Source organism: Conger conger, chromosome 17, assembly GCF_963514075.1.
Source record: "Conger conger chromosome 17, fConCon1.1, whole genome shotgun sequence".
NCBI classification, from domain to species: Eukaryota; Metazoa; Chordata; class Actinopteri; order Anguilliformes; family Congridae; genus Conger; species Conger conger.
The window spans coordinates 11,566,528-11,587,545 of NC_083776.1; the positions used below are offsets into that span (position 1 = coordinate 11,566,528).

At 44.9% G+C, this 21,018-nt stretch overlaps 1 protein-coding gene across 1 annotated transcript in view; it reads right to left on the reverse strand.

The window, feature by feature from the left end:
* mgat5 (alpha-1,6-mannosylglycoprotein 6-beta-N-acetylglucosaminyltransferase) overlaps positions 1-21,018 on the reverse strand; it is a 110,753-nt gene that overhangs the window by 58,123 nt on the left and 31,612 nt on the right. The window contains exon 3 of the mRNA XM_061226780.1: positions 18,002-18,175. Within this exon, the coding sequence (XP_061082764.1) occupies positions 18,002-18,175 (174 nt within the window). The remainder of the gene's footprint in view (positions 1-18,001; positions 18,176-21,018) is intronic.

Consider the following 21,018-nt stretch of genomic DNA (forward strand, 5'->3'; position numbering starts at 1 on the left):
TCTCATTGAGTTTGTCCATCACCTCATCCCAAATGAATTATGCCCATCCACAGTCCCATCCCAATGCATTAGTCCTGTCTGGAGTCCAATCCCACCGTATATCCGTTCTGGGAAGAAGGCCATCTTCAGAATTAAAATGAGCAAGTGATGGGGTTACAGACTGAAGAACACTTTACTGCAGCCATATGGTACAATTTCACCACCTGTATTCTCCTTGGTCCTCTGTCCTCTGCATACATTAATTCAACAAAAATGTCCAGTTCTGGAAGCCCAAATAGGCCCTATTACCCAGAGCTTGGTATTCAACTCTGGATCAAAGTTCATTTAGTTATGACATCAAATGGGCGAACCAAGGGAAAAATCTTTCATTAAATCTTCTGCCTGAAAAAAATAAAATCAAAATGTTGAAGTCCTATAACCTCGAGATAAGCTGTACTTACAAGGTACTAAGTGTTTTGGTCACCGAACCCCAAGGCGGGCCATCTCTAAAGTCATAAACAGGCAGGAAAAGTCAACCGGTCCATTCAGCTCCACGATATACTGAAGGGGTGGAAAGGGCAGCTTGACTGCACTGGAGAATGTCAAAATGCAAAAGAGTGAAAACCACGGAAACGCATCGACGATCGCACAGTAATACACACCTGATACACAATACCCTGCTCTGCATTTATTGCAGTGCTTCTATGCTACTTAGGGGGACCTGAGCCTCAGCATTTAAATAGTTTTACATGTTCTGCACAGCCTGCAAAATGTCTACCCGCATCAACAACACAGCGCGTTTAGAAAACACTTCATAATGGTATAAAAGATAAGGTTTTCAAAAATATCAAGTCAATATAGCAAGAGATGAGTGCTGTTTTTGTAATTATCCATTTCCTTTGACTCGTGCTGAGCACAAGCCTTCGAAAACTAATTCCATTGTCTCTGGTTCGACTTGCGCGCTCAGAACCGTGATGTCTGAATATAATGGGCACATTAGAGGAGGAAAGCCATCAATCAAAATGATTAATTATCCATTCTCTTCACTTCTCTTCTAAGAGCTTCATTTTGGTTCTTCCTGTGCCTATTACGGCACTCTGTACAGTAGGTTTATGCATTTAGCACTTCTAAGTAAGTTACGAATTCACAGGTGCTATCAGCCGTGACCTTAATAACTTTTAATAATGAATAAAAGTGTCTGCAAAGCGCCTAAATGTCTTCCCTCAAAGGGCTGCAGTGTGTGAAAAAAGCAGCAGGTTTGTTTTGGCAGTCACGTTAAGAGGAAGAGCCCCCTCAAGCCTGTTTTCCGGGGGCCACGGAGCCCCGGTGTTGAGGAGACGCAGATGGATCAGGGGCTTTCGATCACGCTGCCAAACTATAGGAGTGTGGGCTGCGTGTGTGCAACCTGGGGGGGGGGGGGGGGGGTATAACGGCCACTCGCAACGGAAAGGAGCCGCTACGCAACCACTTAACCGCTCTCGCTTAAAATTGCAGCACAATTATTTAAATGTCAAGAGCATTCAGACATAAGCGGACATATGGGTCCATAATGGTAACCGGCACCTGTGCGCATCATCTGGGATTCGTGTAAGTGGAGCTCCATGCAAACAGCTTTGTCACAGTAATGTGAGCAACGACAGAATCGCAGTGCTTTGCATCTCAGGCGACGTGAGACATGTACACCGTTCCCTAATTGACAGCAACGGCGAAAGTGCCTGGGGCGATGACGGTAGGCTAGTTCCCTTTCTGAACCAGAAATGTAAGGTACGAACAGGACGTGCTTTATAAACAGAAACTAAAACAAAAACATCCTGCTCAGCTTTTCGGTCCAGCAAAACCACAGGTCTCACACTTAGCCACAGAGCTTTACAGTACCAACGATGAGTGTACAGCATGGATATGTGTGTACAACTTCTGTACATGCATATACACACACACACACACACACACACACCAAAACACAGACAGACGCAAAGAGATTTGAATGTAAACAGTGATGTAGAAAAGAAAAATAAGAGAAGACAAACAGAAAAGACAAACAGCGGTAACCGGCGGATGAGGACTGGTGAAAAATAATGGGATGTGACTTATCAGGCACTGGTGGGAAAACAGTGACTCCATCAGAGGTTGCATACAGGATCCAAGAGCATCTGTCCAATCTGTTGTATGGGGAGCCAAAGGGGTCACAATTTCGCACATTTCTATGGCTGACTGGCTTTTCATACTATCTGTTCCCAGGAGGTGTCCTACAGGCCGACAGGCCTGCAGATGCTCACTGACGATAAACAGTCTTTTTAAGAGTGGGATCAGTATCCGCTGATGATCCTCTTTCCAGAGATTCTTCCGATATCCCCCTGTCCGTTCGCACAGCTCCAAACCCTCAGGGCTTACTGGACCACTGCCACATTATGTAAAAACACAGATCCGCCCACTGAGGCAATGTTATTGAGGAATGTCATAAACACCGGGAACAGGCTGCGCATAACTTGTTTCAGTAAATCACACCCCCCTGCTTGAGCCAAGGTTCGCAAGAACAGGACGCTACAAAGGTACCAGCGAATGCTTAGTCATGACCAAATTACTCTGAAAGGCTGCCTGTCACCATCCCCAATGGAGAGAAAACATTACAAAGCCATTTCCAGAACCTTCCGCTCACCCAGGGGTTTAGCCCTCACGTGCAGGCTCCCGTGCCTCCTGCAGTCCCCACCACGTGGGTCTTGTGTTGACGGGGATCTGGAGAAGCCATCTACTCCAGACTCAGCATAGACCTCCGCGAAAATGCACAACAGCGAGCTGGAGGGGTTCTCTGCCAGGTCAACCACAGGCACTTGTTATTGCCACTATTCTCCACTTGAACCGTGACAGACTTTTCTCAGTTTGTGCAAGTTAATTGGGGAAAGCGAGGTAATGAGGCTGGGCGCAGACGCCAGAGTGAGACACGGGGCAGGACGAGTGTCAGGCTTATTTGTCATCCGCAAATATGCTACTGTGTCTTGGCATAAACCGTTGTCTGAGCAGGCCAGGTCCAAGAATACGTATAACCTCCGGTAGTAGTAACAAATACAATCGGTCTGAGCGACTTGTTTTGTGTCACTGAGGGCAGCCATGCCCACTCTGAATGGGGTATGGGTACATACGGTAACTTAGCGGAGTTCAACAGCCAGGCTTCTAATGCAAGACACGGTGTAAGATATCTAGAAAATCACAGTTCACCTTGCGCAGTGTAAATTTCAATAAAATTCAACAACTAGGAACAATGAACTAGGGCGAAGTTCTGTCAACCAGTGCAAGCCAATGGGGAGGAAAAGGATTCAAACCGAAATCCAGTCACACAAAGGAGCCGCTGGGGCCATTAGTCATGCGTATGGGAAAGGAGCACCAGGCAAAACCTTCTGAAGGAAACGGATATTCTGATCTTACTCCAGAAAGGGGGATATTGTACTTATACATTTAGCATAACATCGATACAAAGGACAGACAGTAGTAGGATGGTTCATGACAGTATAACAGCAGTATATTATCTTGGATTGAAGCCAAAAACCCTGTGGGCACTGTTCTGCTACTCTAATCACTTCTCCAGGTGCCACATTTATGTATTTAACCCTCCTATTATGTTAAGATTTTATGACTGCTTTTATGTTAGGGGTCTAATTGAGCCCAACAGTTTAAATAAACACAATTAGTAAAATAGAAATATTTTGACACTTTGGTTGTCGCCTTCTTATTGTTTCCAACATGACTAGCCTTTTATCCACGATTATGAAAAATCTGTGAGAAACATCTCATTTTAGAGCCTAGGGTACAGTAAGTGAAAGTTTGGCACCTGTATCGGAAAGTGCTGCCAGGGTCATCTGCAAAGAAATCTGAGATAAAAAAAAAAAAATGGTTCATACATTTTATACAGTTACAGAGGGTCAAAAGAACCCCACACAACACATTTGTATGCAAAGTTGGTACAGGAATTAGCATAGCAGTATGTTTATTTAATGTTTACCATTTAATTAGAAAATTAGAAAACATTGTTTCATATTGATACTATATGATTTAACTGATTTTTAAGAGATGTCAAACACCAAACATAATAACCTTTATTTAATTATGTAGGTCAACGGAGAACTCCATTCTCTTGAGCACTGATGAGGACCTGGGGAATCAGAACTGGGTGGAAAGCAAGGGCTGCACAACACATCAGATGCAGGCGGATGATCCAGGTTTGTCATCAGGACCACGGTTTAATCCGAACAGCAGCACAGTGCGTCATTGGACTTCTACAGGGTCTAGAGGAAGGAGTACCCCCTGCTGCCCCACAAACACCAGTTCTACAGTGTCATCCAAGTGCTAACTGTTCGCCATGGGCAGGCTGCTGTGTGCTACAGGTGCTAACAACAGACAAAAGAGGGGACAAGAGTGCAGAAACAGAAACACGACATGCTGCTAACTGGAACTGGCCATGAGATCATCCGGCGCTAAACGTGAAAACAATACTGAGGTCATTTATTTTCACTGCGTGGGTTTCTTCGCATCGGGTCCGGCAGAGCTGGCAGCGCTCGAAGGGGAGTTACGGCATACTGTGGTCTGGCGCCAGTACACCGCCCCCTTGTGGCCCTGGTGTTCGGTGGCACGAGGGGAGGGGAGCGGACAGCGGGGAGGGGCGCACGTGCTGCGGCCTGTGAGGGGTCCAGATGTTCTCAGGGTCCCCATTCACAGCTCTGCTGAGGAAGGGGCCTCGTTCGGGATGAGGGGGAAAGGAGTGGGCGGGGGCGAGACCAGGGCGAGACCAGGGACTGGCGTACGGAACCAGCGGTTCCACATACCGCTCATTAGATACGTATGTCAGGGAAGCGGGAAGCTTGCAGCTGGACCCAGCGAGCCTTCCAAGACCGAGCGCATTATATGGCGTTCCTGAGGAGAAACCACGTGCGTCTGTTTGCTGTTAAAGCCAGCACGCCATTGGCTCCCGGTAAGACCCACGTTAAAAGTGAGAACAAAAACAAATTTTAATTGGAAGCAGGTCGCGAAAGACAAAACATAACCCGGCATGCCCACCCTGCTCCCAAACAACCCGGGTCCCGGGGAACTGGCTCCCCCCGGATTTCCATCTACTGTATATTTGCACTCCATATGGAATCTGTAACGATAAGTGGAACACACGATCGCACAGTCCCACAGGAGTTCCAGCATCGGTGCTTTTAAAGGGGCCGGTCTCTTTACAGGAGAAAAACAATCCTTCGCACTTGGGTTAGCGGTTTTGCCAGCACCGCGCTGACGGAGTGCAGATCTGGCCATTTAGCTGTTTGTAGCAGAGCGCGTCTGGCCTTCGGCCAGGGGGGGAAACATGGAAGCGTTTTAGCGCATTAAAAACACGCAGCGGGAACGAGCAGCGCTTGGCCAGCTGAAGCCGAAACCTCACTGAGCGCGTTCCCCCCGGACCCCCCCTGCTCACCCCACTCTGTCTTCCGCAGGATCCTGCTCTGTGCTGCGGGGGCACAATTCATTCTGTAAAGCTGACGGACCCTTTACTTCAGCGGATTTCTAATCCTCAACGCCGTGACAAAGCCCCCCGGCGGGCTCTGAACAGAATGTGTTCCCGAATGCGGCAGTAGCGAGATGGCATTGACCTTGACCTTTTGTTCCTACCTGGGGAAATGCTATCTAATGCTATAGAGCAGGTTTAACGCTAACGGAGTGCACGTGGTCCCCTCCTGGACTCATATAGACTCTGTTAGAGATGATTCAACACTGAGAATACAGCAGTGAGTGGGTGGGAGCGCTCGGTGGTGTTTGGTCACAGTTCAGTTTGCATTTTCTCCCTATGTCTGAGTGGGCTTCCTCTGGGTACTCTGGTTTCCTCCCACAGTCCATGCAGGTTAGGTTAATTGGAGAGTCTGAATTGCCCCTTTGTGTGCTCCTGCCATTGCCCTTGACCAAGGCACTGGCCTCAGAGCTGGAGTTGGTTCCCAGGTGCTGCACTATGACTGCCCACTGCTCCTAAGTAATTAGGACGGGTTAAATGGGTACAATTGTGTTGCCTTAGAAGGCAGCTACATAACTAAACTAAAAAATAACTGTGGGGTGTTATCTCACCAGCTGGCAGATGAGAGTGGCTGTGAATTAAGCTCATTGTGTATTTACAGTATGGTAACAGGAGACACTATCCTAGTCAGATGTAAATATTGACTGTTACCATAACAACGTAATATGGCAACTTCTATGGCATGTTTCAAAAGTGTAAAGTCATTCATTTCGAAAAAAAGGAAACGGTGTGAGTTTATCCATTTCCGCATGATAAACCGCTGACAGATGTACATTGTTCGTTGTGAATTATCTTAACCGACATTCCGCGTTTGAACAAGGAAGGAGCTAAGGTGTGCAAACAGTGCCTTGTGTCACACAGAACTATTTATCTAGTGTGGTTCTGCTCAGACTAACCACATCTGCATTAAAATTCGGTCATCACACCTGGTAGTCACTTTCGTTGTAGAATGCGGTTGTCACCTTTCACAACCAAACTGTGTGAACATAACTGCATTCAGCAGACGTATTTAGCCGCAGTGCAAACGTAGCCAATGTGTCCTTAAATGTGACTATGCATGGCACTGCTGTCACAACCTTCTGTGAAATATAAAACCTGAATTGTGAATTCGGTAAATTCTCCAGCTGTAGAAATGGAGTGTATATAAAATAATGTTAGTTGCTCTGGAAAACAGTGTCTGCTTCACTGTGAGCCAAAATTAATGAACAGGTTGCACTGAATCTAAGCTTGTGTCTGTAAAACATTAATCACATCTGTTTAAACATGATACTTGTCTCCTTATACATGCGATGAGTAAATATGGAACGAATAGGCTGCCTTGTTATCCAAATTTGGAATGTGTTTGAGGAACACTTTCCCTGATCTAGAGTGCAGACTACACTGCGTCTCTCCAGAAATGAAGGAGGACATGACCTTCTGGCAGAGTAGCATGACTGGGACCCGGCCAGGGCAGGCTACACGGGAGGTGTGGGACTACGGTGTCACAAACTGAGGCGGGCGAGCGCGAAACAGCCACGGGGGTGATTCCAGCACAAATGCAACGGATCAAAATGTCACTCAGACCAGCGGGTCTTGGTGGCAAAGAATAAGTCCACCTGCAGCACGAGTAGTACTGGGAATATAGAAGGGAAGGAGATTGAAGTAAATAAAACTAAATCCGGGGGTTTAGAATGAGGAAAGCCAAAAGGCTGACAGGGAAAACATAATGAGCACACGCGGAGTTATTCAGTGATGACTTGAGTTGCTCAGTGACAGTGGGGTGGCAGCAGACCCACTGACAGATTCAGTCCAGTATTAATACCTTGCTTTCTCTATTCCATACTGTAAATCCACCAGAAAATTCACCAGCAGTACTCTCTGAATGTCACCAGGAGGTCTAAACAGTCAACCTTTTCATTTTCGCTCTTGTTTCCAGTCCAAAATAGGCGCTGGCTGATGCTAAAGTAAAAGCAAAATCAACATGTTCATGAACTTCATTAAGTGTATATTCTTCATATACTCGGCTTGGCAAGTTAGTTTTAGTTATTTCAAACTCACCAACTGCACTTGTGAAGAAAAAGTGTTTTTTGCTTTCAAGTCACACTTATGGACAAATGTTGGTTGAATGCGAGCATAAGTGTTTTCTAACTTAGAATGAAAACAAGAACATAAAGAAATGATGCACTGTTTGCACAGGGACACTGGTACTGTTTGCACAGAGACTCAGCAGACATCACACACGGGGAAGTTACTTTCTATTAAACCTTATACACCAGCAAAACAGCTGCTGAGTGTACTAGGAAAACCAGTTCTCAGGTCCAAACAATCAGGTGAGTGCCTCAGGTCCAAACAATCAAGTGACCCTCCAAGAGAACCTTACCCTAAATAAGCTCACTAAAGCACAGGTCTAAACAAGAAAATGAAAGACAAGGGAAAGCTAAAGAGAGTCAGGAGATCCATAGTGCAGCTTGGGGAGGTGTAGTCTGCATTGGAAGACTGGGTTTCTGCCGTTCTAACCACACTGAGCTGAAAAACCGGGGATGAACAGGTGGTCAAAGATTTGAATTGTCATTGTGACTGTCTAAGCATAAAGTTGTGCAATATAGCAGGAGTGTGATGGAGGAAGGTTCAGACTTAAAATTACGCAAAACAAGATGGGGTAGTTAGGATTTTGCTGTATTGCACTATTCCTAGTACTTCTATTTATACTTCAGATTTGTACACATGGAAATTGACATCACCAAATACATCTGTGCTGGCAGATGTGGGAGTTGTAGCGCATCAAGGGTTAAGGAGGAAAACCCCTTGAACAGTTGTTCATAGAACATTGCAAAAATTTGATTGAAATGATCTACTGGTTTGAGAGTCGACAGATCAGAATTCATGAAGCACACAGTAAGAACAACAGAGAAATGAATACCAAACTTTGGCTCAGCTGACACTGAGCAGACATATGAATAAACACACTGCGTCAAAACATTCAAAGATGCTAATGCGAAACGGAAAAACATGCATTCCAAAATACTTGTTCCCTCAAATAAATTATTGGCAAACAAACTTGGCATTGCATTGGTACTCCGGGAGTTCTCGGACAGAAGCAAGCATTGTGCAAAAGGAAAAAACAGTACTTGCCCATTCCAAACTACTCAGTTAATGCAGAAAGATTCACCTTTTCCTGTAGACAAGTTGTACTGTGAGTACTGCCAATGCATGACAGCGTGGATTAACTGACCGCACTAAAATTTAATCATGAAGTTTTTGGAGTTCATCTGTTTTATCTTTTCATTTTTAAGCATCACTGCATCACTGCAAACTATTTAACTTTTATGATTAGTTTTATTTAATGTATTTCATTTTCTTGTGCAGGTAATATAATTGCACTTTTATGTGTACACCAACTTTTGACAGTTTAGAAAGATCAGAATTATTTTTTTGCACTCCATGATCAGAATTTTGATCAGAATTTTTTTTTCTTTTTTAGTTTAGACTTTAGAATAACACAGCCTGAAACACTTTATGACCAAACTATTTGTGTGGCTTTGATATAATGGCTGTTCGCAGTGTCCACAATAGTATCGGGGGGCTGTCTGCAAGAGCATTCAGGTGCTACAGTGCCTTAAGCGCTACAGTTCCCATTCAGAAGCCTTGAAATATTAAAGTTCCCGAGCAATGCCGTTGGAGTGTCATTGAGATTTCAGGGCACGTCACTCCTGGGTCACAGCATCACCTGTGATGCCATCCATTACACAGACAGTGATGGGCCATTCTCAGAGAAAATGGCCTATTCTGCTCTCTAGGCTGCGAGCGCAATCTCCACCACAAATCACTGTGAGCTGACAGCTGCACAGAGAGAAACATCAACACCTTTCAGCAGCTTCCTAAAAGAAAACATCATCGAGTTTTACAGATGTTTACAGCCTGGGGTGTCATGGTTTGCATCAATCTTTTAGTGTGAAGTCAAATTTCAGAAAAAGCCATGATGGTATTGATATTGTATGGTACAAAAAATCATACAATACATGAACTAACAATCTCAGCATATACAAACAAACACATTTACATATACATCTTGGCCTGGCGGCGGCACGGATGGTGCAGTGGGTAGCACTGCCGCCTCACAGCAAGGAGGTCCTGGGTTCGAATCCCTGTCGGCCGGGGCCTCTCTGTGCGGAGTTTGCATGTTCTCCCCGTGTCTGCGTGGGTTTCCTCCGGGTACTCCGGTTTCCTCCCACAGTCCAAAGACATGCACGTTAGGCTGATTGGAGAGTCTAAATTGCCCGTAGGTATGAGTGTGTGAGTGAATGGTGTGTGTGCCCTGAGATAGACTGGCGACCTGTCCAGGGTGTATTCCTGCCTTTTGTCCAATGTATGCTGGGATAGGCTCCAGCCCCCCTGCGACCCTGATCAGGATAAGCGGGTTCAGATAATGGATGGATGGATGGATCTTGGCCTGGCTTCAAACAGCATTTGTCTTTAAAGGAATACTATGCAGGATTTTAGCTTGAAACGTTTCTGGTCGTGATACTCTTCCCTGTCTGGGGAGGGGTGGGTGTGGTCCCAGTGCCTGTGGAGTGGGATCAGGTTTTTATGGGAGCATTTGTAGCTAGCTGCTAGCTAGTTACTGCAATGATGGAGGTGAATGATAGGGGTGGCCTGTAGCGTAGTGGTTAAGGTAAATGACTGGCGCAAGGTCGGTGGTTCTAATCCCAGTGTTGCCACAATAAGATCCGAACAGCCGTTGGGCCCTTGAGCAAGGCCCTTAACCCTGCATTGCTCCAGGGGAGGATTGTCTCCTGCTTAGTCTAATCAACTGTACGTCGCTCTGGATAAGAGCATCTGCCAAATGCCAATAATGTGAAAAAGCACATTGAGATTAAATGGAGGTGAGAAACTACAGCAAAACGTTAAACTGACAGGGCTCATTCAAAAAGCCACCATCTTCCGCCCACCTTGTAACTGCTTTTCCTAGATGACAACAGCCATGGAAATATAAAAACAAAAACAGTACGATGGATGTAGAACATGAAAATGAAGGTGAGTGGGTGGGATTGGGAATGCAAAACTAAAAATCCAGCATATAGTAGTATGCCTTTGACTCTGATATGCAAATAAATGCAAGTGAAATGCTTTTTAATAAGCTGCTATAATTTTAGTTATCACTGAAGCTGCCAAACTGTTTGTAAAAAGACAAGAATGCTATTTAAATGTGTGAACAAGCTAAAGACAAATGTTGATTCATTCAATTTTTTCTTGCAGTAAACTCCACATTGAACATGTAGAAAGCTGTCCCTGATTGAACAGGCACTGGCTTTCCCACTCCTGCTGTGCTGTGACTGCCTAACAGACATGGCTGTCAAGATTTAAACTTCTTTAACCTGACAGAGACTGATGGGCTTTCATCAGATCAATACCCTCCAACTCCCATTGAGTGGCTGAGGGGCGGAGGCCAGATGGACTCCCGAGATACAGGATCCCTTGTCAGGAGTCTTTCTCCTTCGGAGAGACCCTGGCTCCAAACTCCACAAGCTTTCAAATTACAGTCAGGCACCTCCAAATGCATGTGATATATATGCAATGTAAGTTACAATATTAGTAGTATGGTCCAGGAGACTCAATAATCACTGTAGTAGCCTAGTCAAACCACTTTCCAGATGTAATCATTTTTAATGCAATTAACCTGTAGGTGAAGCTCCTACTCTTTGTTCTTGGAGCTATTTTCGTCTATGTAGACTATAAAAAGAAGGGTTTCTTTCATACTTGGGTGAACATGAATGCAGATTTTATACATAAAACCAATATGTTTTGGCAAGATCAAGGTTACACACACACACACACACACACACACACACACACACATATATCTCCTTCTTATACACAAAACAATAAAATGAGGAAAAAAACTCAGAACAACAAATCAGTAATAAAAATTCTTATATAGAATTTATTTTAATGGAATACCTATTTGGAGAAGGAGGGTGTTATGTTTTTATATATTCGATGTGTTAAAATCGTACAAAAGGTACAATTAACCCACCCTGATCTAAAGGGTTGCATAAAATACTCTTCTTTAAATAAAGTGTTTTAAATAATTGTATTCCTCCAGATAAAATTGAAAAGCTTTTATTTTTTTGCATGATAGTTAAACTTTTAATTATTTCTTTCATCTTTAAAAATCTTAATAACAAGATTAGTGTCTATCGAATGGGAAGCCATTGTTTCCAAAGTCTACATTTAGTTTCCAATGTCTGTATTTGGTTTCCGAAGTATATATATAGTTTCAAAAGTCTGTATTTGGTTTCCGAAGTCTATATATAGTTGTATTGGATGTACCAAAGTCAGGATTTGGTTTCCCAAAATCTGTATTTGGTTTCCTGAAGTCAGTGTTTCGTTTCCCAAAGTCGATATTTGGTTTTCGTGCTCTGAGCTGAGGCTGGTGGGTGGAGCCACCTTCTTGCTAATTGGTTAATAGGCAAAGCCTGTTTGATTCTGGCCACCTGTGGCTAATAAGCCACAGGGTAGGTAAGCTTGCCTTTTTAAAGTTCATTTGGGAACTGCGAATGCAAGAGTGAGGGTGCAAGCCCTTGGTAATTTAGTAGTGCTTGTATAAGCTTTTGTGTTCTCTACAAGAGTTTAGGTTAGTTTAGAAAACTACCCCAAAGTGGGTTATGATGTTTTTCCCCCACAGTGTTTGGTGAAAAAATTTAACTAAAAGGGAAAACCTAAACTTGTCACACCCTTCATTTTATTTTAGAGCTACTTTTGGGTTTAGTTCCCCTCCAAGTCTCCGTTTATCGGACATTGTTGAGTCTTGAAGTCGTGACGTGTCTTTTCCTACACAACCATATTTTGTGGTAATTTGTCGTTCTTGTTACTTCCCAGTAGTTCAGACTCAGTAGTGAGGAGTGGGAATGTTACTTAACAAATGTTATCTTACCAAAATAACTTCAACCTTGTAATCTGGACTGTCTTTTAGAGGGAATAGATCACATCTTTAACATTAATTGTTAAATGAAAATTCATTGAAACATTTCCCTGCCTTTCTGACTGCAGGAAGATGGTTGTACAGTAGTGTCTGCCATCTGACAATATTTTAATTATCCAAATATTATTATTATTTTTCCATCTATTTGTATGCCCTTGAAGGAGTTTATGAATATTGAGCCATTGTGCTACTAGTACAAACAAAGAAGGGGCTATTTGTGAGCCTTGTTTTGATACCCTCATCAAAAAAAAGAAGAAGGTGTTGTTCTGTGAGGTAATTTGACAGAACTATTCTACTTATGCACATTTGAAATAACTTTCTTAAACTAATGACCTACCCACGCCAAAGTCCAGAATTAAATTAATGAAGGCTTTGGTTTTAATGAGTTATGAATCACAGCTTCTTTGAAAACAAATTAAAGGAATTCACTAATGCTCTTCTAAGACTTTTTTATTTATTGTTTTAGTAAAAGTCACTTAAGCCATCATTTTGTGGTGATTTGTCTTAGTTCATCTATACTCCTCTTAACATTCTGTATTGTTATACCCCTGTCACACGTCTTTGGATTCTTCATAATTTACAATAGCAGAGGACATGAGGTGGTTATATCGCCAATATCGGGGTTCTTGGTGTACAGCATTTCAGGAAAAAGATGACAAACGGAGTATGTCTTTGGGGTCGTCTAAGATGTGTCTGCTGATATTCAGTCATACCAGAGAGGAGATTTCTATTCTTTTGTACGTCCAGAACAAGCCCCATATCGCACCAGCGAGACACTGGCAGGTACTAATTATGATGGATATTCCCATGCAGTGACAGACAGATAATTATGACCGATATTCTCATGCAAGTCAGGTGCACTCGCGTGTGAAATAGTGTGAACTAATCTGCATACTGCAGAACCAACTGATATTTCTTATAAAATGGCTGAGACAAAGCTGAGAAGAGAACCATGTTTCTCCAGTGGAATTCATTCCGTATTTGTTGGCCCAAAACAAAGATGTTCTGTACAAATGTTATAATTGAAACAATAAGCAAAAGTAAGCTTGGATTGTAATTACTACGGATGCCACCCTGACCAGGGCAAATTATGAATCATTCAGTATTAAAGAATACAATTTTATCTTCCTTATTGAACCAATTTGGCCATTTGGGACACAATTTGTTCCGTATTTGCCTTCCACACACACACGCCTTTCATAATAATGAGTAACATAATGGTGAATAAAATCAAACCAGATTCACATGAAGTAAGTAGATGAGAAGTGCAGAGTGGCAGCAGGCATTGCTGAAAGCACTGTGCCACTGTGTGTGTGTGTGTGTGTGTGTGTGTGTGTTTATCAGTGCATGTCAGAGGCGTGAATGCTGTCAAACCCTATACCGCAACCTGTCAATCATGTCTGTCAACATTTTTTGGGGGGTGACCCTAGTCATTACTGCAGCAGTCATGGTTATGCCCGGTTTAGTTTACTCCTATCCCTGTTCGATTTTTAGACCTGAGCAACAAAGGACGTTTCTTAACGCCTAGATTTGCGCAACTCGCATAGAATTCATGCCTGACTGAACACCCGACCTTAGCACTTAGCTGCGCACATAACGTCTTCATACAACCAGCCTCAGGGGTCAAAAGTACCTAATGAAGTATGAGTGACAGTTCTGGGGACACAATCCAGCAAGCAAGGCTAGGCTCATTTTTACAAATGTACAACCATGTACAAAAGACAACTCCAGTCATTCAAGCACACTGAAGCAAGAAGTGTGTAGGTGACGTTACCAGTGAAGGGAAATCACGAACGTTGCACTTGGCAAATGCCACGTAAGTTAGAGAGCCAGTTTGTCAAGCATTTTGTTTTTATCACATGGGCAAATACACTTGATTGCATGCACTAAGGACGTTCTTGAACAATGAAGACAATGGTCTGTTTAGTCTCTGAAAGAGAGCTGTTGTTATCATTTCTGGATTTTCCAAAGAGGGTGTTACAGATGGAGTGAAGTGGCGACAGTGTAAAGAACTCACTGCTTTGTTTTCAAAAATTCTTTTTTTAGAACATTCCACAGATTGTGCCAAAAAAAAGGAACCAGAGAGGACCATCATAGTTGCTAATAACATGTTTTTTTAAAGGGTTTTAACATTAGCTATCAGTAGCCTATAGACTGTGAGTAACAAATGACCAAATTAGCCATTTATTTCTGAGCACTATATAGTGCTCAAGCAGTCTTACAAGTACTTGTGCCCATCCCTACAAAAGAACTGTATATGTTGCATACCACTGTATTTTAAAATAGACATGGTAAACCTTATGTAAGGAAGCCCTCCAGAGGGTTTGGTGTATGGTTACTGTTAACACTGACATTTACAGTGCTTCTGCGGCTTTTACCTCCGCTCTCTCTTCATTGCTAATATTGTGCTTACGACAGAATTAACCAAGCTTGTACTCTCATGCAGATGTATAGCAGTAAGAATGGGGCTTATTGTTTCTTTCCGATCTTTCCTTTTGGACTCCACGTGTGGTAGACTGATCTGCCCTTTGAGACTTGGCCTGGCAGTGAGAGGACCCTGCCAGTTATTGGATCATCAGATCACGGTCCTCGAGGGCTGGGAACTTCTGGTTTTCCACCCTCCCTTCACCTGACAGTCAGGTGTGAAGACAGTCTGGCTGAGCGGTAGCAATAATTGCTCAGTTAATTACCTGTGAGAAAAGGAAACCTAGGCTGAATTTTGCCAGATTTGATGATCCCCGGTCTAACGGTTCCTTAATATCTAAAGTATACATTTTAAGAACCCGGGGCACAGGGGCAGTTTGGCTGTAGTGTGAGCTGGTACTTGGAGAGGTCCAGGTGAGTGTGAAGGAGGGCCAGGCCCTTCTGAGACCCTGCTCGAGCAGCATCTCTGCTGTATCATAGTCCAGGGTCTTTTGACCGCGCTCTGCCGGGAAACACGCATTGGGATAACACGGCCCGCTACAACCCCATCTCGCTCTCTCCGACGCGCCGCGCAGATGCTATCTCCGTAATTGCTTCCCAGACTTTGCCCAGGAAGTGCTCCACTTCAGACGAGCAGAAACGGCACAGCCTCTCTGAAGCACCGCGGTCACAAAGCGCACTGCTCTGCCAGCAGAAGGGCTTGTTTTCTGAGCCAGGGGTGACCCAAACCGGCTCACACTCAGCCATCACCTGCCATCACATCACCTTTCACTGCATCACAAAATTATTATCTGACTAATATATTTGAATTTTACTCAGACACTGCACTGGGCATTCAAATGAGGACTGAAATTACCTTCAGGAACTTTCACAATGTCACAGCTGATAGTAATTTTGTAAGTGTGGTATTCAAATGTATTCAAATGTATCAACTGGCCCTGGCTGCATTCCACAGGAATGGAACAAAATGTCTTGGGGTATTTTGAGAGCAGATAATGATGTAATATTGATTCAATGTCAGAGGACCTCATATTTCAGAATCTAGTTATAGTTGAAAGTCTCAAACACAGAATTAATTCAACAGGCTGAGAATAAAGGATCCAATTGTTTCTGTATCGCGGGTTGAATCGCCAATGCGGAAAAGGTCTTCTGCTGCGGCTGTTCCAGTTAGTAAGTCAATCACCAGGGCAAATTCAAATTTAATAGCAGGTTGACACAAAGTTCTTCATTGAAACGTTACTGCCTACAGAAGTTCAGTCCACCAGTCCAAAAACAACAAGCCTTTCATTTTCTCAGCCGCATATCTATCATGGGGGAAAAAACAGAAGGCAGTAAAATCAATAAAAACTAATAAAAGGGGTGTGCTGCAGAAATGAGCTTCCTCAGAGCCTCTGCGTAGGGGCTGTGGCCTGAAAGAGCCTCCTCTGTTCTCGCAGAGACGGCCTGACTCTTGCAAACAGTGTGTTGTGAAGGTAGCAAAAGCCGTTAACCTACTGAGACTTGGCAGTGTGGACAGAGTGAAGCAGCATAAATGTAGCCTCTGGATCGCTGGCAAACAGTCCTGTCAAATGCTACACTAGGAAATTGTAGTTACTGCTTCTACAGTTGCTGTACTGTATGCTGAAGCTGTTTCTCCACTGAAAATATAAACGTGCTTCTACTGATCGTGTAGTCTACTGATCGGGGCGGCCTGTAGCGTAGTGGACTGGGACAGGCAAGGTTGGTGGTTCTAATCCTGGTGTGGCCATAATAAGATCCGCACAGCCGTTGGGCCCTTGAACAAGGCCCTTAACCCTGCATTGCTCCAGGGGAGGATTGTCTCCTGCTTAGTCTAATCAACTGTACGTCGCTCTGGATAAGAGCGTCTGCCAAATGCCAGTAATGTAATGTAATGTAATGTAATGTAGTCCATCCAGTGTTTATTATTTCTGCTGGTGGAGTTTAGTTTATTTTTTCAGGATGTCTGGTTTTGCTTTGAATGAAAATAATGGTTAACGTGACATCTTCCTGACATTCGTAGCCCAACTGCAATGCAAATAGTCTCACGTGAACAAGCTGTAGATTTTCACAGAGCTGCTGTTGTCTGGGACACTGCGGGCCTGACACTTATTTATGACCTCCCTGTGACAATGAGAGCACTGCTCCGTCTAATCTCTGGTCTGAGCTCTCCTCTCAGCATGAATCAGGACCTGCCTCCTACCCACAATTCCCCTGCCCTCAGTGGCGGGCCTGTTACAGTGAGTTCTGTGGGTATGAGCTAGGTCATAGCCTCGGGCTAGAACATAGCCCCCGACTCTAAGAAAAGCTCTGCTCTGAGAATTCCAGTTAGGTGCACAGCAGCTGCATGATACAAATCAATAAAAATAAAAAAAACCACGCCAAACAAAACCAAAGGGGGAGCAGCCTGAGAGCCCTCGTTGTCTCGGATCACCCGTGTCACTGATCGGTGGGGTGGGGTAAGGTATTGTGTTGGCATGCTGCAGGCGGCATCCTTGGCTTTTAGAGGCCTCTATCTGCTAAACACACAGCACACCTGGTATAGGATTAGCCTGGTGTTGGGAACAGATTCATTAACCTTCAGGCAAAATGTTCCTCCTGGAGGTCTCATTGTAGGCCTTTGACTGTGCTTAAACTTTAAACGAGTCTGCCACAGTTCAGGAAGGGGCACATTATATTTTCTGCTTTAGACAACACAGGAAACCCGTGCAAACCCAGTTGTATAGAACATTGAAATATAGAGAGAACCCCCAGACCCCCTCCCGAAGATTTGGATATAATATACCTCAGTACTTTTGGTTCATCTTCATCAAGGGTGTGAATAAAAAAAAGGAGTCAATTATACATTATTTTTAAAATGCAGTTAATGTATAGAGCTGGATGATTTGACTGACACAATTCAGGTGACACCTTTCTCAAGGAGACAAACGTTAGAAGGCAGTTCTATAGCCTCAATGTTAGAAGGCAGTTCTAAAGCCAACATACTAAAAGCAGCCCCACTAAAGTGATGTGCAACTCGAACGGGGGGAGATGGACAGGTGTTGATATCGTGTCATTGAGAGTCGGCGAGAAAACGGCAGTTGAGATTCAAATGGAACGGTGCCCACCTGCCACGTTGACCTTCTCGCCGGTCCCGGCGCTGGGTGTGGTGGTGCCGGCCCCGGTGCCATTGGTCAGGTTGCCGCCCGTGCCATTGTAGATGATGTTGTCCACCTTCGACTCCAGCTTCCCCAGCCTCAACAAGATGTTGTCCAGGAGCACAGCCAGGGTCTTCTTCAGATCTGCAGGAGGTTTGAGAGCAGTGAGACCCATCTGTTCTCCAGGATCAAGTGCTGGCCCGTTAGGACCTTTAACCTCTAACATCTAACCCTAAACACTGAAGTCACACGTTCAAAAACAAACAAAAAAGAATGGTTGAATGTATGCAATAATCAGAAGTTGAAAAAACGGGTTCAGAAAGTAAAAGTCCTCCCAAGTATTTTGTTACAATCACCTAGATTTGCTAATTAGTACAATTCTTTAGCCAGGAGGTAGAACTAATTAGTGAAATCTGCAGGCTGTGTTCATAGGTAGAAGAGACGCATTACAGGATTTTTACTTTCTAACCCCCTTTCAATTTCTGACTATGATTTCCATTTATGCCACCAGTGCAAGGATATGATTTTGTATTGATGACTTTTTAATGAAAAATAGAATGGTTTTATTTATTATTTGCAGTGAGTAAGTGTTCGGCCTTGAAATGCAGCTGCAGCCTTTTTGTTGAAAAACCAATCCTTTTCTTGCGGGCGGTCGCCATACACATTTTTTTCTGGGGAATCAGGACCCACTCTCCGCCCTCTGTGCTGCAGACATTACTGATTCAAACAGCCTCAGGTCTTCATTATTTTGGGGAGTCAAATCTCTGTGCTGTTCTCGGCACCTCTACCTGACTTTCCGGGGGTTTCTGGCTGATTGGGCTGCAAAATCTGCAAGGCACACAGAAGTGTCCTTGAGGAAGAGCCCTCCCTGTTAAAACCCTCTCTCACTGCACGGAATCGCTACAGGCTTCTGCTCTGTTGCTATAGTTACCCTGGGGAGGAGCAAACACTGTAGACAAAGAGAGGGGATGTGAGTAGACGGACCCTCCAGTTAATTCCGAGCCATCTCCCATTTACTATACACCAAATATCACACCATCAAGCACAAGGATTCCACCTGCATTCACAAAGCAACAGTTCATTTGTGCAGTACTCAAAACGGACAGCCAACGGATTTGAGCATCCCTGACTAAGTCAACAAATTTCATGCTCCCAATTACAAGATCATTATTATTTTGCGTTTTAATTTTGACTGTTTCAGGGGTTGACGCCGCTGTCAGGGTTTTGCCTCTGAGACAGCAGGGAAAACCACAGGGTGGTGCGGTAAAAGCATCCCTCCTGTGGCTCAATGGTGGATAACATTCCCCCTGCACCAGTGTGTGTGACATCGCCCCACACCGCCCCGGTACAGAAGGGACCCCGCCCACATCCCACACATCTCTGGTACAGATGGTCTGGACTCGCAAGACCGCTCAGATGTCCCGTCTCTGCCCGGCCCGCATTAGCGCAGCCTGTGTGCTGGCACTGTGGAACGAAGCAGACGGTCACTGTGGGGTCCAAATGGCACAAGGGCACTGGCACACAGATGGGAACGAACGCTGCCAAAATGGCCACTGTGCATGAGTATTTATACTGCATATATAGATAAACAGTAATTACCCTTTTCACAATAATTCTACATTGCCCAATACTCTATGTCTTGCACCTGCTCTGTAATTGTCCTGTCAATGGGCTCTTCCACCCCAGAGTTTGAGCTCCAGACAATGGTTCTGACTGTGGCCAACATCCAGAAAATTTGCGTTTAATGATTTGTTTCTCAATTAAAATACATTTTAAGTGGGTATACCAACTTCAGGAAATAATAATAATAAAAATAAAAATAATTTGCTCAACCTGGAGAAATCTCAGTGGACCTGAGCAGACGCAGAAACCATGGCGATCTGAATATGGCACTGACCCAGTTTCAGACGCAAACTGTGCCACGCACAAAGATCCTGAGTGATTTAGGTCCTGCGCTCAATTGGACTGGGCAGGAACATCCCTCCCCCTCCCTTCGCAGAGGTCCCTCGCTAACATGCCAAGACTCAGGGGCCCGGCTCATATGGGCTCTGCAGGAGGAGAGGGGCGAATCGGGCTCCCAGCAGGCACCGGGACGCTGAAAATCCCCCTCCGCGGGCTCCGTTGTGTTACAGGCGTCGCGTTGTGTCACGTCAGCGGAGACGGCTGGAACGGGCTTGTGATTGGGGCGGTGGGAGGGCCTTTCCCCGGCCCAGTGTAAGCGGATGCCCAGGGCCGGCCAGAGAGGACAAGGAGGAAATGAAGTGGAAAGGCAGAGGCACTGCCAGGGCATCAGGCCCAATGCAATTACCAACAATGCATCTGCCCCATACTCCATCAGCACAGAACCAGTGAAATTAACATCTGGGGAGCACACCAACCCCAGCCCCTCCTCTCCCCATCTCCCTTCTTTAGAGTCTGTCATATCTCATCTGTCTTCCTGAGCTGATTGAGATCGATGTTTCTCTCGCTCTCACTCTCCCTCTCTCGCTCTCCCTCTCTCGCTCTCGCTCTCCCTCTCTCGCTCTCCCTCTCTCTCTCTCGCTCTCCCTCTCTCTCTCTCGCTCTCCCTCTCTCTCTCTCGCTCTCCCTCTCTCCCTCTCTCCCTCTCGCTCTCCCTCTCTCCCTCTCTCCCTCTCTCCCTCTCTCGCTCTCTCCCTCTCTCTCTCGCTCTCTCTCCCTCTCTCTCCCTCTCCCTCTCTCCCTCTCTCTCTCTCCCTCTCTCTCTCTCTCCCTCTCTCTCCCTCTCGCTCTCTCTCTCCCTCTCCGCCTTTCCCTCTCTCCCTCTCTCTCCCTCTCGCTCTCTCTCTCCCTCTCCGCCTTTCCCTCTCTCTCGCTCTCTCTCCCTCTCTCTCTCTCTCGCTCTCTCTCCCTCTCCCTCTCTCTCCCTCTCGCTCTCTCTCTCCCTCTCGCTCTCTCTCTCCCTCTCCGCCTTTCCCTCTCCCTCTCTCTGAGACTGTGCCTATGTGTGAGAGAGCAGTGCCAACTAA